The sequence below is a fragment of the Chrysemys picta genome, chromosome 6 (genome assembly GCF_011386835.1).
Source record: "Chrysemys picta bellii isolate R12L10 chromosome 6, ASM1138683v2, whole genome shotgun sequence".
NCBI classification, from domain to species: Eukaryota; Metazoa; Chordata; order Testudines; family Emydidae; genus Chrysemys; species Chrysemys picta.
In genome coordinates this window covers 132,376,511-132,394,670 of record NC_088796.1, presented here as the reverse complement: position 1 = coordinate 132,394,670, position 18,160 = coordinate 132,376,511, and the positions used below count along the sequence as shown (strand labels likewise).

The 18,160-nt window shown below is 47.9% G+C and overlaps 1 protein-coding gene across 9 annotated transcripts in view; it reads right to left on the bottom strand.

Annotated features, from left to right (window-relative positions):
* The window catches only part of ELP1 (elongator acetyltransferase complex subunit 1), a 113,924-nt gene that overhangs the window by 69,009 nt on the left and 26,755 nt on the right, over positions 1-18,160 (bottom strand). For all 9 annotated transcript variants that reach the window (XR_010588743.1, XM_008171887.4, XM_065549871.1 and 6 more), the window contains 4 exons: positions 17,981-18,151; positions 11,783-11,873; positions 5,603-5,776; positions 1,636-1,742 (listed from right to left, as the gene is read on the bottom strand). Coding sequence is in view for 8 of the 9 variants with exons in the window: in XM_008171887.4 (XP_008170109.2) it covers positions 1,636-1,742; positions 5,603-5,776; positions 11,783-11,873; positions 17,981-18,151 (543 nt within the window). In the remaining variant the exon portion in view is untranslated. The remainder of the gene's footprint in view (positions 1-1,635; positions 1,743-5,602; positions 5,777-11,782; positions 11,874-17,980; positions 18,152-18,160) is intronic.

The following is an 18,160-nucleotide window of genomic DNA, read 5'->3' as shown; positions in this document are numbered from 1 at the left end:
TCACCCCTGGCTCCTAGGGGCTCCTCCCACCCCCACCCCATCGCCTCTGGGCCATTACCTATACTTCATATGGAATGTCCACAGGAAAGTCCATTCAATGTAGATGGGCGTCTCCCATGGCCCATTGTGATTTAAGTGTCCCTTGATGAACCACTTACTTCGACTAGTCCCTTCAAAATGTACTGGCTAACTACGTTGTGGGCATTACTCCAGGAGCAGAAGAAAGGGTGGTACAGTACATGGTGTATTGCCACACTTACTTCTGTGCTGCTGCGGTGGCTTGTGGTGCCTGGCACTTGGCCTGCGTGTCAAGGCAGGCTTCACGCTGTCACATGGGCGCTGCATCTTGCCAGAGCCCACGGCCCCCCTGCAGCCCCTAGCCACTCCTGGCTTATCACAAGCATTTTGACAGGAAGTACCAAGCAGTAATAATAATAATAACAATACTCTCACTCTCAGAGAGTGTGTGTGTGTGTGTGTGTGTGTGTGCACCAGTGTGTGAGAGAGACTGTGTGAGAGACAGTGTGTGTGTTGGGGAGTGTGAGACTGTGTGTGTGTATGACAATCTGTGTTGGGGGACTGAGAGAGGCAGAATATGTGGGTGTGAAAGCCTGTGTGTGTGTAGGAAGTTTGAGAGACACTGAGCACACTATCACTTTAAGTCCCCCCTACCTCCCTACTCGGCCCGGCTCCTTCCCCCCACCCCTCACTCACCACGCAAGGCCTCAGGCAGGGTGGGAGTCGGCTCCGCCCCCAGCAGCAAGCCGCGCCACTTGGGGCTCCCCGGGGCTGGGGCAGAGCCGGAGCTGGAGCCCTCAGCTGTCTGGGTGAGGAGTGAGGGGCCAGGGGGGTGGGGGGAACCCTGCCGGCCCAGCGTGGGGGAGGGGCCGGAGAAGAGAGGAGTCTGGCCACAGCCAGCCAAGGGAAGCCTGAGCCCCTTGTGGTGCTGCCCTGGCTACGGCACCCTGGGCGTGGGCCCATTTGCCCGGCCCTATCTGCTTGGAAAAGGCTGCCTGGTGTCACTGCAAATACCTGAGGAGGTTCATTGATCCCTGAAGGGTGTACAAGTCTCTACCAGGAGTCTCTCTCAGGTGGACTCTCTGGGCAGAGTTCATAATGTGAACAGGCATGTTGGAGCCCAGGGGCTCAGTCTCGGAGGTGGTGATGCTCCCGGGCCTACCTTGAAGGAAGAGTGGGACCCCTTGGGGGTCTGGCACACTAAAATAAGGGGTTCTTCCCAGAGACTGTTTAACAGCTGGGGCACAGCATAATTCCTGCAGATCCCAAGAGGGTGGTGGGGTCTATGAGCTCAGCTGAACATTTGTTCCATTAGAGATAAAAGGGCAAAAGTCACTGAGCCCCCAATACCACATCTGTCTTTTGAAAGCCACTGAACTTGGACTTTCATTTCAAAACACAGCTATGGTCATTCTTTTCTTTAAAAATTAGATACGTTCAGATACAAATCAGTACTTTAACAAAGTCCAAAGAGCCAAGTAATGTGAAAAGCAACATCATCAACTTGCAAGGTCCATGCACATTCTTATACTCCAACTGGCTAGTTAAACTGCAGGACAGTTCCGTGACAGGCATCAGTTTCTAAGCCAGCCATCTTGACGGGGATCTTACACTCACCCCAGAGGTACTTCAGTATCTGCCCATCAGCCAGCTGCAGAGCTATTGCTCTGGTCTTCGGATTACAGCACAGGCTGATCACATCCCCATCCACAGGCATAGACAAACTAGAAAAAGTACATGAGAGAGAATGTTACAATGCTACAGTAGATGTGCATCCAGTGCACTGGACATGCCTCTACATTTAATGGGGTGGTAAGGGAGAGGCTAGCAGACATCGTTTCTGGTAGTACTAGTTGGAGGTGAATGGATAGATAACACATTAGTCTCCGTAACAGCTCTCTGCAGAGTGATGTTAAACTTGCACCAATTCAATTAAAGAAGAGAGTAAAAGTCCTGGCCCCGTCCCTCACTGACCTCCACTGGCTTGGAACACGTGTCTGCCAGCAACACTTCACTGATCATGGGGCACTAAATTACTCACTCTCATCATGAGTCTTGGGATGTACAGATGGGCATGTTTTAACCCCCCTTCCCAGATGACCAGAGAGCCTGCAAAGCTCACAGCTGTTGAACATTCAGACACAACTCAAACATGGTTCAGACCTGCCTACATCACAGGACCGCAACATGGGCACTGCCAGGTTTTAGTGGGCCCCCAAAGAAATGGATTTCTACAACATACATGGGCATGTCTGCCCATGTTTCAACCCAACACCCTTTGAATCTAGGAGCTTTAGTAGAAAGAGAACTCAGGCTAAACCCATCAGTAGGCAATGGGCACCACTACAAAACATGGAGCTTTCCCAGCAAGATACCTGGCTGTGGGGCTCACTGAGAGGTGCCTGGAGCATGCTGGGGAGGCAGAGGAGGTTGCAGCTATAGCTCTCTCATTGGTCAAAAGGAGCCATTACTAACTTTTATAGTAACTTGAGTTTTTTGAGATGTTTTGTCCCTACAGGTGCTCAACCACAGGATGCATGCGCTTGTGTGCTCTCAAATGGAGAATGCAAAGCAGCGTCCATGGTCCCATGCTTGTGCGAAGCAGCACCTCGTGTCCCCGCACGAGGGCATGTAAGGAGGACATGTAACCTGCTACCAACTGGTTCCTTCTTGACTGTGAAGCACAGCTGAGGGGGAAGACGACAGGAGGTGGAGCACTCGCAGGGACAAAACACCTTGAAAAACTCAAGTTACTGTAAGTTAAGTAAGCTCTCTGTGTATATGTCCCTAGGAGTGCTCCCCCTTCAGAAACTCCCAAGAAGTAATTCAGTGAGAGATGGGTGCTCAGGAGGTAAGTCTAAGATGGTTTGGAGGACTGTGTCACCAAAGGCAGTATCATCCCTGGAAGGAGGAACAGCAGCATAATGCTTGGCAAAGGTATGGATGGAAGACCAAGTCTCAGTACTACAAATTTCTTATACAGGAATAACCTTTAGTAGAGCTATAGAAGTAGACAGAGCTCTGGTGGAGTGTGCTGTCACGCTGCAGGGGGGTTACATCCCAGTCTCTCTGTTCAGGCCATGATTTGTAGCAAATGTAACAGGAGGAAGCAGACCCCACTGGGGCTAGAGATTGCTGCCTTAGAAGGACCTTGAATCTAGCTCCTCTATCATTCCATGATCTGCCTATACACACCTTACCTGTAGACAGGATGTGGGTGCCTCCAAGGCAGCAGAGGCAGTTCGAATGCATGTCACTATGGGGAAAAGACCTGTGGCAGGTCTGGCAGGGCTTAAACCCCAAGGTCTTTGGCATAACCCAGGATGTGGCAAGCCCAAGTAAAAGAGGAGAGAAGGGATTAGCTCCCTTCTAATCACAACTATAAAATAAACTAATTAGAACAAAATAACTAAGAAATGGAGAAATTGAAAGACTAATGGAATATCGAGAAGAGGCTGGAAGCCGTAGAATCAACTGGATGCACAATCGCTCTGTCTTGAGCTGCAGGCAGTTGAGAAGGAACCGCATGGCGGCTGATCCTTATATGCCCTCGTTAGGAGGCACGAGGTGCTGCTTTGTGCAAGCATAGGCTCACAGACACTGCTTTGCATTCTCTGCTTGAGCGTGCACAGGCACTCCTATGGTGGAGCACCCACAGGTGCAGATACTTAGAAAAGAAGCAGATATTCGGATCAAGCACCCATTCAATTTTACTGCCCCCAAGTGGTAAAGTTAATTCTGGTGGCTCAGCTGCCCCCCGGCATGAGCAGTGGGGACCCTGAAGTTGCTTGGACAGGCCACAGAATCCATTACAAACTACCAGCTGAGTGTGGCAGCAGTGGAAGATCTCTTGGCTATTCCTAGAGTGGGGTGAAGCTCAGGGCTGAGAAGAAATGCTGGACTGGCATCCCTGAAGAGCCAAGTCCCCTATTTAGCTTCTTGTCTCCATGCCCTGAACGTGTCTGGCCCTGACCCAGTGGGAGCTCCCCTGGGAGAAGCATGGCACCACCTTGTGCCCCATACTCATTCAACAGCATCTCTGCCAAGACCCCAGTAATGTGCTGGCCCTAGGGGCAGAGGCCCCACACGGACTCTTGGATTACGGAGCCATTTCCAGCATCCCCTTCGCTGCAGCACACAGGTATCCAATCTGATGCGATACCTTTTGCCAAGAAATCCCCACGATGAGCCACAACACGTAAATGGTAGGGAGGAGCCTGATAGCACCCAGAGTTTACGGGGTGCACTGGCTCACCAGCAGGAGCCAGCCAGCACGTGTACCACAGGCCCATCCCAGGCCCCTGGAGCATAAGAATATAAAGTATGGGCTAAAGCTACATCTAGCCCAGTATCCTGTCTTGCAACAGTGGCCAATGTCAGGTGCCCCAGAACGAATGAACAGAACAGGCAATCATCAAATGATCCAACCCCTGTCGCCCATTCCCAGCTTCTGGCAAACAAGCTAGGGACACCATCCTTGCCCATCCTGGCTAATACCCATTGATGGACCTATCCTCCATGAACTTATCTAGTTCTTTCTTGAACCCTGTTATAGTCTTGGCCTTCACAACATCTTCTGGCAAGGTGTTCAACAGGTTGACTATGCGTTGTGTGAAAAAAGACTTCCTTTTGTTTTAAACCTGCTGCCTATTAATTTCATTTGGTGGACCCTAGTTCTTGTGTTACGAGAAGGAGTAAATAACACTTCCTTATTTACTTTCTCCACACCAGTCATGATTTTATAGACCTTTATCATATCCCCCCTTAGTCATCTCTTTTCCAAGCTAAAAAGTCCCAGTCTTATTACTCTCTCCTCGTATGGCAGCCGTTTCATAGCCCTAATTATTTCTGTTGCCCTTTTCTGAAACTTTTCCAATTCCAATACATCTTTTTTGAGATGGGTTGAACACATCTTCATATAGTATTCAAGATGTGGGTGTACCATGGATTTATACAGAAGCAATATTATATTTTATATCTTATTATCTATAACTTTCTTAATGATTCCCAACATTCTGTTCGCTTTTTTGACTGCCGCTGCACACTGAGTGGAGGTTTTCAGAGAAATATCCACAATGACTCCAAGATCTCTTTCTTGAGTGGTAACAGCTAATTTGGATCCCATCACTGTAGGTGTATAGTTGGGATTATGTTTTCCAATGTGCATTACTTTGCATTTATCAACATTGAATTTCATCTGCTATTTTGTTGCCCAGTCACCCAGTTTTGTGAGATCCTTTTATAGCTCTTTGCAGTCTGCTTGGGATTTAACTATCTTGAGTAGTTTTGTATCATCTGCAAATTTTGCTGCTTCACTGTTACCCCTTTTTCAAGATCATTTATGAATATGTTGAATAGGACTGGTGCCAATACAGACCCCTGCGGGACACCACTATTTACCTCTCTCCATTCTGAAAACTGACCATTTATTCCTACCCTTTGTTTCCTATCTTTTTACCAGTTACCAACCCATGAGAGGACCTTCCCTCTTATCCCATGACAGCTTAGAGGCCTTTATTCATTTCTAGAATCGCTTGCAAGTTTTCATAAGCAGCACAAGGAGTGTAAAGCTCCTTTCCAGTACCGGAGATGTAGGCGCCCTCCCTCTGCCTCAGGACCTCCAGTCAGATGGTGGATGACAGAGTGCGTGGCAAGCTGCCCCTGGCTGACTGCCAAGAAGGTGTCATCCTGCAGCCAGGTGAAAAGCCGGAACGCCAGAGGATTCACCTGCTTGCCCTCGCCGCAGCACACCTCGACTCTGTACGATTGAAAGAGAGAGATTGAGAGTCAGTGTCAATGTGCCAGTCACTCCCACCATCACTACCTGGAGAAGAGGGCCATCCCTGGCACTCCAGTCAGCAAGGGGATAGAAAAGGTTACTAACTTTACTATCCCTGTAACTGTTGTTTTTCCAGATATGTTGCACATGTTCATTCTGCTTCAGACTTTGGTGTGCCCAGCGTGCAGCACTGGAGATTTTTCCCTTAGCAGTACCTGTTGGAACAATGCATGTGTCCTCTGCCCCTTGTGCTGCTGAGCGATGGTATAAAGGGCAGAGTCACCCCCGACTCCCCATAGCGCCTTCTTAGTTGACAGACGGTACTATAGGGAGTGGGGGGATGGGACATGGAATGGACATGTGCAACAAATCTCAAACAAGAATTACAGAACAGGTTATTAACCATTTTTCTTCTCCGAGTGATTGTGCATAACCACTCCATTTCAAGTGATGCACACTTGGTGAATTCAAGTGGTGAATTCAGAGGTGGGATTGGAGTCTATCTGAACAGTCATTGTACAACTACATGTCCAAACCTGGCATTGTTTCTAGAATGTTGAGATATGGCATAATGAGATGCAAATATATGTACCGATGACCAAGTTGCAGCTCTACAAATGTCCTGTAGAGGCACTTGAGTTAGATACATTTCAGAAGCTGTGCGCCATCTCATCAAGTGTGCTACCATGCTATTTGGCAGAGTCACATTGGCAATGTGATAGCACAAACAGGAAATCCATGACAAGATTCTCTGAGTCGAGACTGGAGTACCCGTCATCCTGTCCATGACTGCCATAAACAGCTATGAGAATGATCTAGTTCTGTCCAAGTGAAAAGCTAATGCTCTCCTGACATCCAATATATGGGCACAAGGCTTAGGAAAGAAGGCTGGTAAGTATATTGCCTGATTAGTTTCTCACTTGATGTCACTTTGGTCAGAAACTTAAGATACGGGCATAAGTATACTTTTAAAAGCGTCCTTTTAAAAAATGTATACGGTGGGTCAGATACCAGGGCTTGTAATTTTCCTACTCACCTTGCAGAGGTAATTGCCACCAAAAAAGGCTACTTTAATTGAAAGATGAAGCAACAAACAGGTGGCCAGTGGTTCAAAGGGCAGACCCATCAGCCTTGTTAACATCTGATTTAAAACTAAAGGAGCGATACAATCAGAGAATCATAGAATAGAATCATAGATTATAGAATATCAGGGTTGGAAGGGACATCAGGAGGTCATCTAGTCCAACCCCCTGCTCAAAGCAGGACCAATTCCCAACTAAATCATCCCAGCCAGGGCTTTGTCAAGCGTGACCTTAAAAGCCTCTAAGGAATCCTCTACTTGGGAATGATAACCAGGCCAGACTCTTCAAGAATTTGAGTGACATCAGACTAGAAAAAACGGAGTAACTAGCAATTGGAGGATAGAAAGCAGAGACAGCTGCTAGGTGAGCCTGATGGAACTAACAGAAAGACTTTGTTGTTTCAGGTAGAAGAAATAGTCCAGAATATGCTGTATAGGAACCCGGCCTGGAGAAACCCCTTTTGTTGAGACCACAGGGAGAATCATTTCAACTTTAACAGGTAAATATACCAAGAAGATCACTTTCGGCTATTCAAGGGATGTGCAAAACAACCTCTTGAAGAGACTTCCTGCTGGGGTGTTACAGCCTGCACGCTCCATGGTTACGATGAAGAGCAACTGGCACGGGATGAAGGTGGTGACCATGGTCCTGTGAAACAGCTCTGCTTCTGGAGGCAATGTCAATGGAGTCTCAGACTGATTGAGAGACTCAGCAGAGCGGAAAACCAATGCTGGCAAGGCCACGCCAGTGCTAGGAGGATCATGAGAGTATAATGCTGCTTGACTTTTAACTCCCTGGGGAGGAGTGGAACCAGAGGGGAACCATAGATTAATTTTGTCTTTCCAAGGCAACAGGAAAGTGTCTGTCAGAGACACTGGACTGTGAACCTACTCTTGAACAAAACTGCTGACGCTTTATGAGTTGAGTTACAAAGAGGTCTATGTGGGGAAACCCCAGGCTTAAAATAGGACTATATCAGGCTGGAGAGAACACTTGTGATGACTAACTAGCAAAGATCTGCTCAAGCGGTCTGCTGGAATGTTCCGGACAACCGGATGGCAGGAGACTTTGAGGTGAATCTCTGTGTTCCAAACGCCCAAAGGTGTATCTCCTCTTGGCATAAAAGACACGATATGGCCCCTCCCTGTCTGTTCATGTAGAACATCTCTACTAGTTCTTACAGACAACACAGAAAATTCCTTCCCTTGATGTGGGGCAGGAAAGTATGACAAGCTAGATCAGAGGTGGGCAAACTATGGCCCAGGGGCCGCATCTGGCCCTCCAGACATTTTAATCTGGCCCTCGAGCTCCTGTTGGGGAGCGGGGTCCAGGGCTTGCCCCACTCCGGCGCTCCAGCCAGGAAGCAGTATCAAGGGCTTTTCCCACTCTGCATGGCTCCTGCAAGCAGCAGTATGTCCCCTGCCCCCCCCAGCTCCTATGCATAGGGGCAGCCAGGGGGCTCCGCATGCTGCCCCTGCCCCAAGCACCACCCCTGCAGCTCCCATTGGCCAGGAACCACAGCTATAAGGGTGGCACCTGCAGATGGGGCAGCGTGCAGAACTGCCTGGCCATCCTTCCGTGTAGGAGCTGGAGGGGGGACATGCTGCTGCTTCCGGGAGCTGCTTGAGGTAAGCACCGCTCAGAGCCTGCACCCCTCACCCCTCCTTGCCTCAACCCCTGCTCCAGCCCTGATCTGCCTCCTGCCCTCTGAACCCCTCGATCCCAGCCCGGAGCATCTTCCTGCATCCCCAAACATTCATGCCCAGTCCCACCCCAGAGCTCACCCCCTCCCGCACCCCAATCCGCAATTTCGTGAGCATTCATGGCCCACAATACAATTTCCATACCCAGATGTGGCCCTCAGGCCAAAGAGTTTGCTCACCCCTGAGCTAGATGAATGGCTCTCAACTCCCTCATGTTTATGTAGAGAGCTAAATCTTGGCCATACCAGGGACTGTTAGTCTGTAGATTCCCCAGGTGGGCTCCCCAATCTAGGGCAGAAGCGTCTGTAACCAGAGTCAGTATGGGTTGTGGGAGAACGAAGGTGAATTCCCACACATATGTTGGCTGGGTCCATCCATGAGTCCAAAGAGTCTAAGACTGCCGTGGGCACTCGGACCAACATGTCCAGTCACATATCGGAGAGTACACTGAGCTCAGTCAGCCCTGCAACTTCCTTAGATAAAGACTGGCATGCTGAACCACATACCTACACGAGGCCACATACAGAAGTCTGAGGCAGCTCCTTACAGCCATGGTTGGATGGGTCTTTACGTCTAATGAGGTGGCTGACAGTCTGGACTCTGGTTTACAAGAAGAAAGCCCCGGCTACAATAGGATACAGGACCACACCTATAAACTCTATTCTTTGAGCAAGGAGAAGACTGACTTTTCCTCATTGATCAACGGTTCCAGCACTCTGAATACAAACTTGACCACAGTGAATTCTACCTGGCTCTTGGACGGACCTCTCACCAACCTGTGGTCCAGGTATGGAAAACAGCAGAACTCCTGTTTTCCTTAGGAATACAGACCACCATGCATTTTGTGAACACTCACTGGGCCGCGGACAGGCCAACAGTCAGGAATGTAAACTGATCATAAATCTGAGGAATTTCCTGTGGCTTTGATGGATTGACACATGGAAATACGAATCCCTCAAGTCAAGGGCAGCATACTAGTCACTAGGATCCAAGGAGGGAATAATGGATGCTAGGGTGACCATGCAAAATTCCTTGCATATTTGATCAGCTTTCTCAGGTGGGTTTGAGCCTTTGGAATTAGGAAGCAGCATGAATAAAATCCTTTCCCTCTGTGGAGATAAGGGATCTTCTCTATGGTTCTCAATAGCAGGAGAGATTGGACTTCCCAAAGGAGGACCTCCTGTGAGAGTGGCCTCTCAAATAACCGACTGGAAAAAACAGGAACAGGAGAAGCAGCTGCAAGGCAAACTGGTAAGCTGTCTTCAACAAAAGAATCAGACTGCTTTGCATTTCCAGGCTGTCTGGACAAGCAGATGAGAAGTGAGGAGGTGGTGGTCTCCTCCTATGACTCTTCCTTTTCCTCCTAGTCTGGACAGGTTGCTACGACGTAAAGGGCTGGTAAGCGGCCCTCTGCACCTGGGTGGAAGACCGAGATGGTGGCCAAGTGAACCCTTATTGATGACATGGACAGCCCCTGCTGCTTGAGATGGAGAAGATGGTCTAATAAATGGCACAGAGGCGAGCGTCAGGGATGAACGGTGCTGGACCAACCAGATTGAAAATCTCTTCCACTTGGCAAGGTAGGTGGCTCTCGTGGAGGATTTCCTAAAAGACTCCTCCTTAGTCTGGGCCCAATCCGTTCCCTTGGTACAGTTCTTGTTAGTTCCAGCTCAGGTGGTAACTAGGGGTTTTCTCATGACCGCATCCCCCTTTGTTCTGTTCCATCCCCTTTTATAGCTTTGGCCCAAGGCAGAAATCCTTTGTCTCCAGAGGTCCCCACCCCTCCTAAATGGAAAAGCACCAGCTTTAAAATGGATTCCAGTATCATGTGACATGTCACGTGTCCTGTGAGACCCCCTAGTCTCCATTCTTCCAGGGCTGGTGGGCAACTACCCCAGAAGATTTGCAAGTAAACAGAGCCATTTACAGGTGATTGATTTTGAAGGATCCTTAATGGCTTCCACTTAACATGTTTACCTCAGTAATACAAGTGTATCTATCTTATTCTCCTAACTCCAGACATAGAAATAATACATGCAAACAAATGGGGTGAACACACAAATGGGTAGATCCTAAGCTTTGAAATTATACCTTACAAGAGACCTTTTGCATAAAGCATATTCCAGTTCCATCGTATTCACACTTATAAACATATTTACATAAACTCCGTGTATGGAGTGCAAAGTCACAGTTCCAGCGTACTGTCACTGGCGGTAAGAAGCAACTGAGGGGGTGGCAGGTTGGCAGGGCTCTACAGTGGGCGCCATGAGGGCAAGACTCCAGGGGGCGCCCAGGCCGACCCGACGGAGCCTGCTATGGGAAAACAATCCTGCTACCCTGCTCATGCGCGCGCACACAGCTAGTTGGAATGGACATGAACAAGCCCTCGAAGAAGAAGCTAACATGCGCAGACAACCAACCGTGGACAGTAAGAAGGAACTGAGGGGAATCAGGTCCACCTTTTATATGACTGCACAGCAGCACGAGGCAGCAGAGGGCACATGCATCACCTCAATGGGTACTGCTAAAGGACAAATCTCTGACACTGGTGTCCTGAGTGCACACACACCAGAAGCGGAATGGACACACGCAGTCAGTCAAAGAACGGCACATGCGGGCTATCAGAGTAAAGGATATAGTCATACTCCAGGCTGACTGATCTGTAGCACACACTTTTAACCCAAGGTGGTGCATCTGGCATCCATGCCATGTTCCTAGGAAGCCGTCTGCCTCCTCAAAGTGGGACTCACCTGCCCGGTCGGCTGGGCTTGGTGTGTGAGAGCAGGGGGGGGGGGCTGGCCCTTCCAGCACAAGCAGCCTTTCACTAGTGCACCTCATTCCTCCACTGCCCGTATCCCTGGGGTGGCAAGCACGGCCTGTGGCATGACAAAGTCTGTTGCTAGGGGTGCCAGAACGTGGTGTTTCTTCCTGTGCTAAGAGCTAAGACCCTGGAGATGGTCACAGCCCCTGCTAGTCGGCAGAGCTCCATCCCAAACCAGTCACCCTGGGAGAGAGGGTGCCACACTGCCCGGCCAGGGCTTCGTTTGTGCTTCCTTAGTGTCAGTGGAGGCCAGAGTCCCGGTATAGCACGAACAAGTGCCCTTAAGCTAAGCAGGAGGCACCGCTCACCCAGCAGTCAGCCACTGCCTATATACAGCCCCGAGCCCTGTTTCCCAGAACTCACAATAGGCCTGCAGTACCTGTAGGTTTTTTCCAGATGAGGTGTTTCCACAGAAGCTTTAAATCCACTTCCTCCCAATGTAACAGTGGGGTCTTTCACAGTGCCGCCACCTGGCAAATGGAGCATACAGGCATGTTAGAGCACCCTTCAAGCACAACCACGAAAGACTTGCAAAATACATTGCTCCCAATCTAATCATTACTGAGGGCAATTCAATGTGCAGTGGCCTTTTCATGATGCTTTCTCTTCTACGTCAACTGCCTCTGTAACTCTCACTTGTGCACAGCAAGAGTCATACTCTTAAGTGTGCAGCATGAAACCGAAAACAGGTGACAGCTTTCCTGGAGGAGTGGGGGGAGCCCTCCTATCGCTCAGCAGACTGACAGCTGTGCTGTTCAATGGGCTGCCCACGAGGGACCAATCCTACATTGAACTAGGGCTGAGGGGCCTTTGCCATCTCTACACTCTGGGATCCCAGCCATCTTCAGGACAAGGATGCCAAACCAATCCTAGCAGCCATGCATTCTGCCTCACAGCATTCTGCAAGAAAAGGGGGAACAGGCCACACAACAAACTCACGTGCAGATGCTATTGCTTCAGCAAGGAGTCACCAGAGATGGCATCCAGCTAGATAGGTGTTAAACACAGGTTTTGCTTGTCATGCAAGCCTCCCATCAACTACGAGGCCATAGGTACAAGGCTGGGCTGTGTCTGAGACCTGGGCATTTGAGAGTGAAAGTTCTGTGCGCCAGGCTGATCTGCAAGCACCAGCATCATTCCACACAGCTCACACAGAGGGAGGAGCATGCCTAGGGGCAGGCGTGGAGTACAATATGCAGAAGGTGGCAGATATGAGACCCTGGAAGTATGGAAACTTCAAAAGACAATTATTGTGAGATGTGCCGGATGCTGTGGGCATAGGAGATATTCATTAACTTGTGTATCTAGAAACGTGATCTGTATTCTTGTGAGCTGGGGATTGTATTCTAGCTACACGAGGCAGCATTGCCAAGCTTCCTCCAGGTGCTAAAAATCAGTGGAGAGTAATTATTGGGAGCATGTGAAATTCCGTGAGTGAGTTAGCGATAGAAAGGTAAGAGAGGTGTCATTTGATTCGTAACAATCTACAGACTCATAATTCCAATGGTGTCGTTCTCCGCAGTATGGCACCAGAGACTTGGTGCCGCCTGGCTCCCAGCTCCAGGTCCTTGGATTAGTGGAAATTTTGATAATAATGTAATCAGAAATGGGTTGACTTGGTATCATTCAAAAGCCCTTTCTCGCTCAAATACTATGGTATCAAACATGACAAACCTAGAACAATTATGCAGATATATATGCATGAAAACGTTAAAGAATAATTAAAAATTGGATTTTTAAACACAGGCCTAACACACACCACTCAAAGCTAAATTGTGGCCCTCGACTGACAGTACTGTGTTATCAGCTAAATGCTCAGAACATGATACCTGATTAATTTTTTTAACGTTACAGATTACTATAAATGAAAGGAGTGTTTCAGGTTGATTTGCCATCATCGCCAAAAACGAAGCAGGTCAGTGGTACGGATTATCAGTTTTGTTTATCTATTATGAATGGCAATGAGGCATTGGTTAAGATGTCAGTATCCAGGCAATAATTACTGGACTGCATCTGTTTCTTTATGTGGGTACTGTTTGCAAAGAGTCCTGTGGCACCTTAAAGACTAACAGATGTATTGGAGCATAAGCTTTCGTGCGTGAATGCCCACTTCGTCAGACGCATGTTTGTTGCTTTTTACACATCCAGACTAACACGGCTACCCCTCTGATACTTAGTACCCACATAGTTACATCACATAATTAATTACAATTCCAAAGCAATTTATTACAAAATACTTGTTTTTACTTTGGTCTTGATCATTTTTAGGCATCAATGGGGAGTAGCTGAATCTTTGGAGAATACCTAAACACAATGCTTCCAGGGACCATATACGCTATCGGAAGTGCACATAAACTGAATTTGGCAAGATTGGAGAGGAAGTACAGGACAAGGGCCAACTGTAGATGAGACTTGCCTTATACTAGCCATGGAATGTGTTTTGAGAACAACACTTGCTGTTTCTGCCATAAGCCTGAAAGCATCCATTAAGCACAGTTACAATATGTGAGACAGGTGAGAAACCGCATGAAGCAGTCAGCGAGAAAGTCCCACGGAAAGTAAAGTTAAATGAGTGCAATGACCCAAAAGAGACCCACACACGACACTGCATATCACATAGAGTGATGCACCAAGAATATATGTAATGTGCTGCATCTAAAGGTAATAGCAACAGAAACAAATATGATTTTACTCTTGCAAACCGTGCAGTTCAAATTGTTCATTAATTGCCTTGCAGACGCTGTAATGGGTAGGAAAATAGTGGCGATGGCCAATCTAGAGGCTAAGTACAGAGAAACAGTTGCTCTGAATGGGACTGAAGAGGAACAAACACTTAGCCAAAAGGCTCTGGAAGCACTTATTGAAGATGAACTGTGGGATATGGACATGGTTTGTAGTAATCCTACACATAGAGGTGAATCACAGCACATATCCTTAAAAGCTGCAAAAGTTGTGGTGCTATCCAAAGAAAAAAGGCTGATGTCAACAGTAATATGAAGACTGTTTGCAACTGCTAAATTTTTACAGAAAAGCATTTTGTCCTGCAGTACACGGGAGTTTCATGGATACACAATGGATGACCTACAGGAACTCATTAATATCATACCGAAAACAGTCCTTAGGGATGAAGTTGTTAAAGATGTCAGCTGAATGGATACTTTGGGACATGACTAAGACAACGATTATGTCACAGAGGTCACGCAAGTCACAGAATCCATGACATCCATTGACCTCAGTGACATTTTCTGCCCCAGAACTGGAGCTCCAAGCCAGCCCTCCACCTCCACCCTAGTGGGGGGACCCCACAGCTGCCCAGCCACAGCTGGGGGACCCCCAGAGCTTCCTGATGCCGTGGGGGGGGGTGAGGGGACCCTGCAGTAGCCCAGCTTCCATAGGAGGTGGGGGACCACAGAGCTCCCAATTGCTGCAGGTGGGAGGGAACCCCCAGAGCTGCTCAGCTGACGCGTGGGGAGTGGGGGGGACGGGACCCTGGAGCTCCCACTCACCAAATGGCGGGAGACACCAGAGCCCCAGCAACAGTGGGTGCTGAGCTGAACTCACCTCCCCATTTTGTCAGGGCTATTTTTAGTGAAAGTCAGACACAGGTCATGGGCTTTCGTGAATTTTTGTTTATTGCCCATGACTCGTCCATGAATTTTACGAAAAACATCCGTGACAAAATCTTAGCCTTAGCCATGACTTGTATGAAGCCTTCAAAACCAAAAGAATTATCCCAGGCTCCATCAATCTATGGATTCCAAACAAGAAGAACAGATGAAACCTGTGCTCAAATGCAAAGAAAAAAGTCAGAGTGAAGGTGGCAGGGATCAGTACAGAGCTAATCTCAGACAGATCATGGTTTGTTCGGCTCCAGGTTGTGTCCAGATCTCAGTAGGATGTTGATCTATGTGAGACTTTGGGAAAGTCTGAGTTCTTCATGGTAGCACTATCGATGTTCGAATGCGACGGAACAATGCATATGTGCCAGGCAAAAAGCAAACTCATGGTCATTTTGCATGGTCTTCCTAATCCAGCACCTACTGACAAAGGGACAGAACCTTACGCCAATAGAGACTTTACAACATAGCAAACATGGATGGTGTGGCTGAGGTAAAAACTCGCAAACTAGAAATGTAACACCTGCCAAGATTTGGCTGAGCACTTCATTATGAGACTACAGGGAAAATACTGGACCTATAATGAAGTCCATCTCCCACTTGATGAGTATGCAAAGGAATTAATTACAAATATCACCAGAAAGAAGACTCCGTGGCATTGCACCTGTTCAATGCAAAAATCACTGACTCCAAGAACATCTCCAATGTCACAATGTACCATCTCATACTCACAAGAAGGATGAGTTAACAGCATACCTTGCATGAAAAATGCTTCAGCATGTGAAGAATTGCTCCAAGAATTTTGTTTTTGCGTGGCATAACGAAGCTGCTGCCTCGCCTCACACTGTTCAGTGGAGTTCCTTCATAGTTCCCATGAGGAGGCTGACACAAAGTTTCTTGCATGCCATCAGTGCCACCAAACTCCATATTTTTGCATAAGACACAGATGCTCTAGTACTCTCTCTGAGACGCTACTCAAAACTTCCACAAGATTCTGGTTTTGTGCCTGCTGCTGGGGAACAGAATCGCTGTATATCCATCAGAGACATGTTCCTATCACTCGGACCGTTAAACCCTGCTACACTGCAAGGTTTCTATGCCAAGATTTCTAGTTTCAGAGTAGCAGCCGTGTTAGTCTGTATCCGCAAAAAGAACAGGAGTACTTGTGGCACCTTAGAGACTAACAAATTTATTAGAGCATAAGCTTTCGTGAGCTACAGCCCACTTCTTCGGATGCATATATATATATGCATCCGAAGAAGTGGGCTGTAGTCCACGAAAGCTTATGCTCTAATAAATTTGTTAGTCTCTAAGGTGCCACAAGATTTCTAGTGACACTACTGGAAGATTGGCTGGAAAGACCAAATTATCTTACTGGAAGCCATTTGATTCAGTATCTGAAGACTCTTTCCTCACTTTGAAGGTGCTCGGTACAGCTAAGACAGTCGCTGATGAAGTCATAAATGCACTGGAGAAGTTCATACGCTGAGTTTACCATTTGAGGATCAACATTACAACACTTGCAGAGCTACACTGGTAGATGTTTTCCAAGAAACAGACAGACAGAGAAAAATTGCCCCAGACAAGGGGGTGCATTTATACCTGCTATCAAGAGAGCAAACTCCAGGATGACTGAGCAAATCCAGAACTACCCTCCCCGATCAGGCCTGGATGGATCTTTGAGGATGGACTCATTACACCAGTTGTGTGTGAAATAGCACACACTCCTACATCAATCCTTCAGCTAATCAAATGTGTGCAAAGACCAGATGCTCACCACCCTGCAAATGTTTGGAGAGCAACCCACTTTACACGGACACGTGCAAGCGGAGCACAGAGGAGGATCAATGTCACAATGTGTCTAGCAGTGGTGCCCTAGAGGAGACAACATGGATGAAAACTGATGAATAAAGGTTAACTTCCCTAGAATTACTAAGGGTTGCTTTTTTTTTTTTTTTTTTTTTTTTTAAACATAAGCAATGGATCCTTGTGTTAATGTAGAATTAAAATAAGTTTATTTGTAAACATTTTCTGAAATATGTATCTACATGATTGTTCTAGGTTTGTCATGCTTGGTACCATTGCATGGTGGGAGAAAGCTTTTGAAAGATACCCAACTTGACCCATATCCAAAGACACTATTATCAAAATTTCCAACTGAAAGACATGAAGCTGGGAGTGGGGGTGGGTGGGATGTCAGTGAGTCCCCTCTGCCACACCACAGAGGTAGACACCACTGAAATTATGATTCTGTAGGTTTTTACAAATCAAATGACACCTCCCTGACCCTTCTGTTACTGACTCACCCACGGCATGAGATTTTGCTACACTATATTCCCAGACTAAAATCCTGGGACAAGGAAACAACTCCAGAGAAGTACCATCCCCTAGGAGGAACTGCATAGGCTGGATCAGACCCGGATCAAGAAGCCCAGATGACAAAGAAAGAGCTTGTGCTGTAAAAGGTCAGCCTGAAGTAACTGAGTGTCCCTCATTTAATCCTTGAGCTGACCTGAGACTGTAACCAAGAGGGCAAACCCTGCTGGAAGGGCGTGAAGCCCTGGAACCTGTCAGGGTCTCCACGGGGGGAAAGAAGGGGAAGATAGGGGACACCTGGTAGGCCCAGCATGCGGGTAGACTTATGGTTGATTTAGTATTGTTTTCCCTGTAATTCTTCTGTTCTAAATACAATAAATGCTCTGTGAAAGCTGGCTGCTCACTGTGCTGAGAGAGAGTGAACCACAGGTGCTGCACTCATGTCAGACTTGTTGGGATAGTAAGAGTGAACTGGAGGGGACAGCAAGCCTAGATCCCTTATCTGGAGGGAGAGGAACATGGGTCCCTGCTCATACAGACATGTCACTTGGAGGTCTGAGCCCTGAAAGGGCACCCTTGAGAAGACCACAGAGGGAACAGAGATCCAGCAAACCCAGGAACTGAGAGAAAGAGAAAACACACACCAACTCTGTAAACGGAGATCCTGTTGCTGGCGTCGAGGACAGCAAGGTCTGCACTCTTTGTGGGGTCTGTGTGAAATGCGACCTGGTTCACCGCCTGCTGGAGCTGGAGCTGGAAGGTACACATGGGCGGAGGCACCACAGAATGCTGGAAGGCCGTTACCAGCACCTTATCTGAGGAAA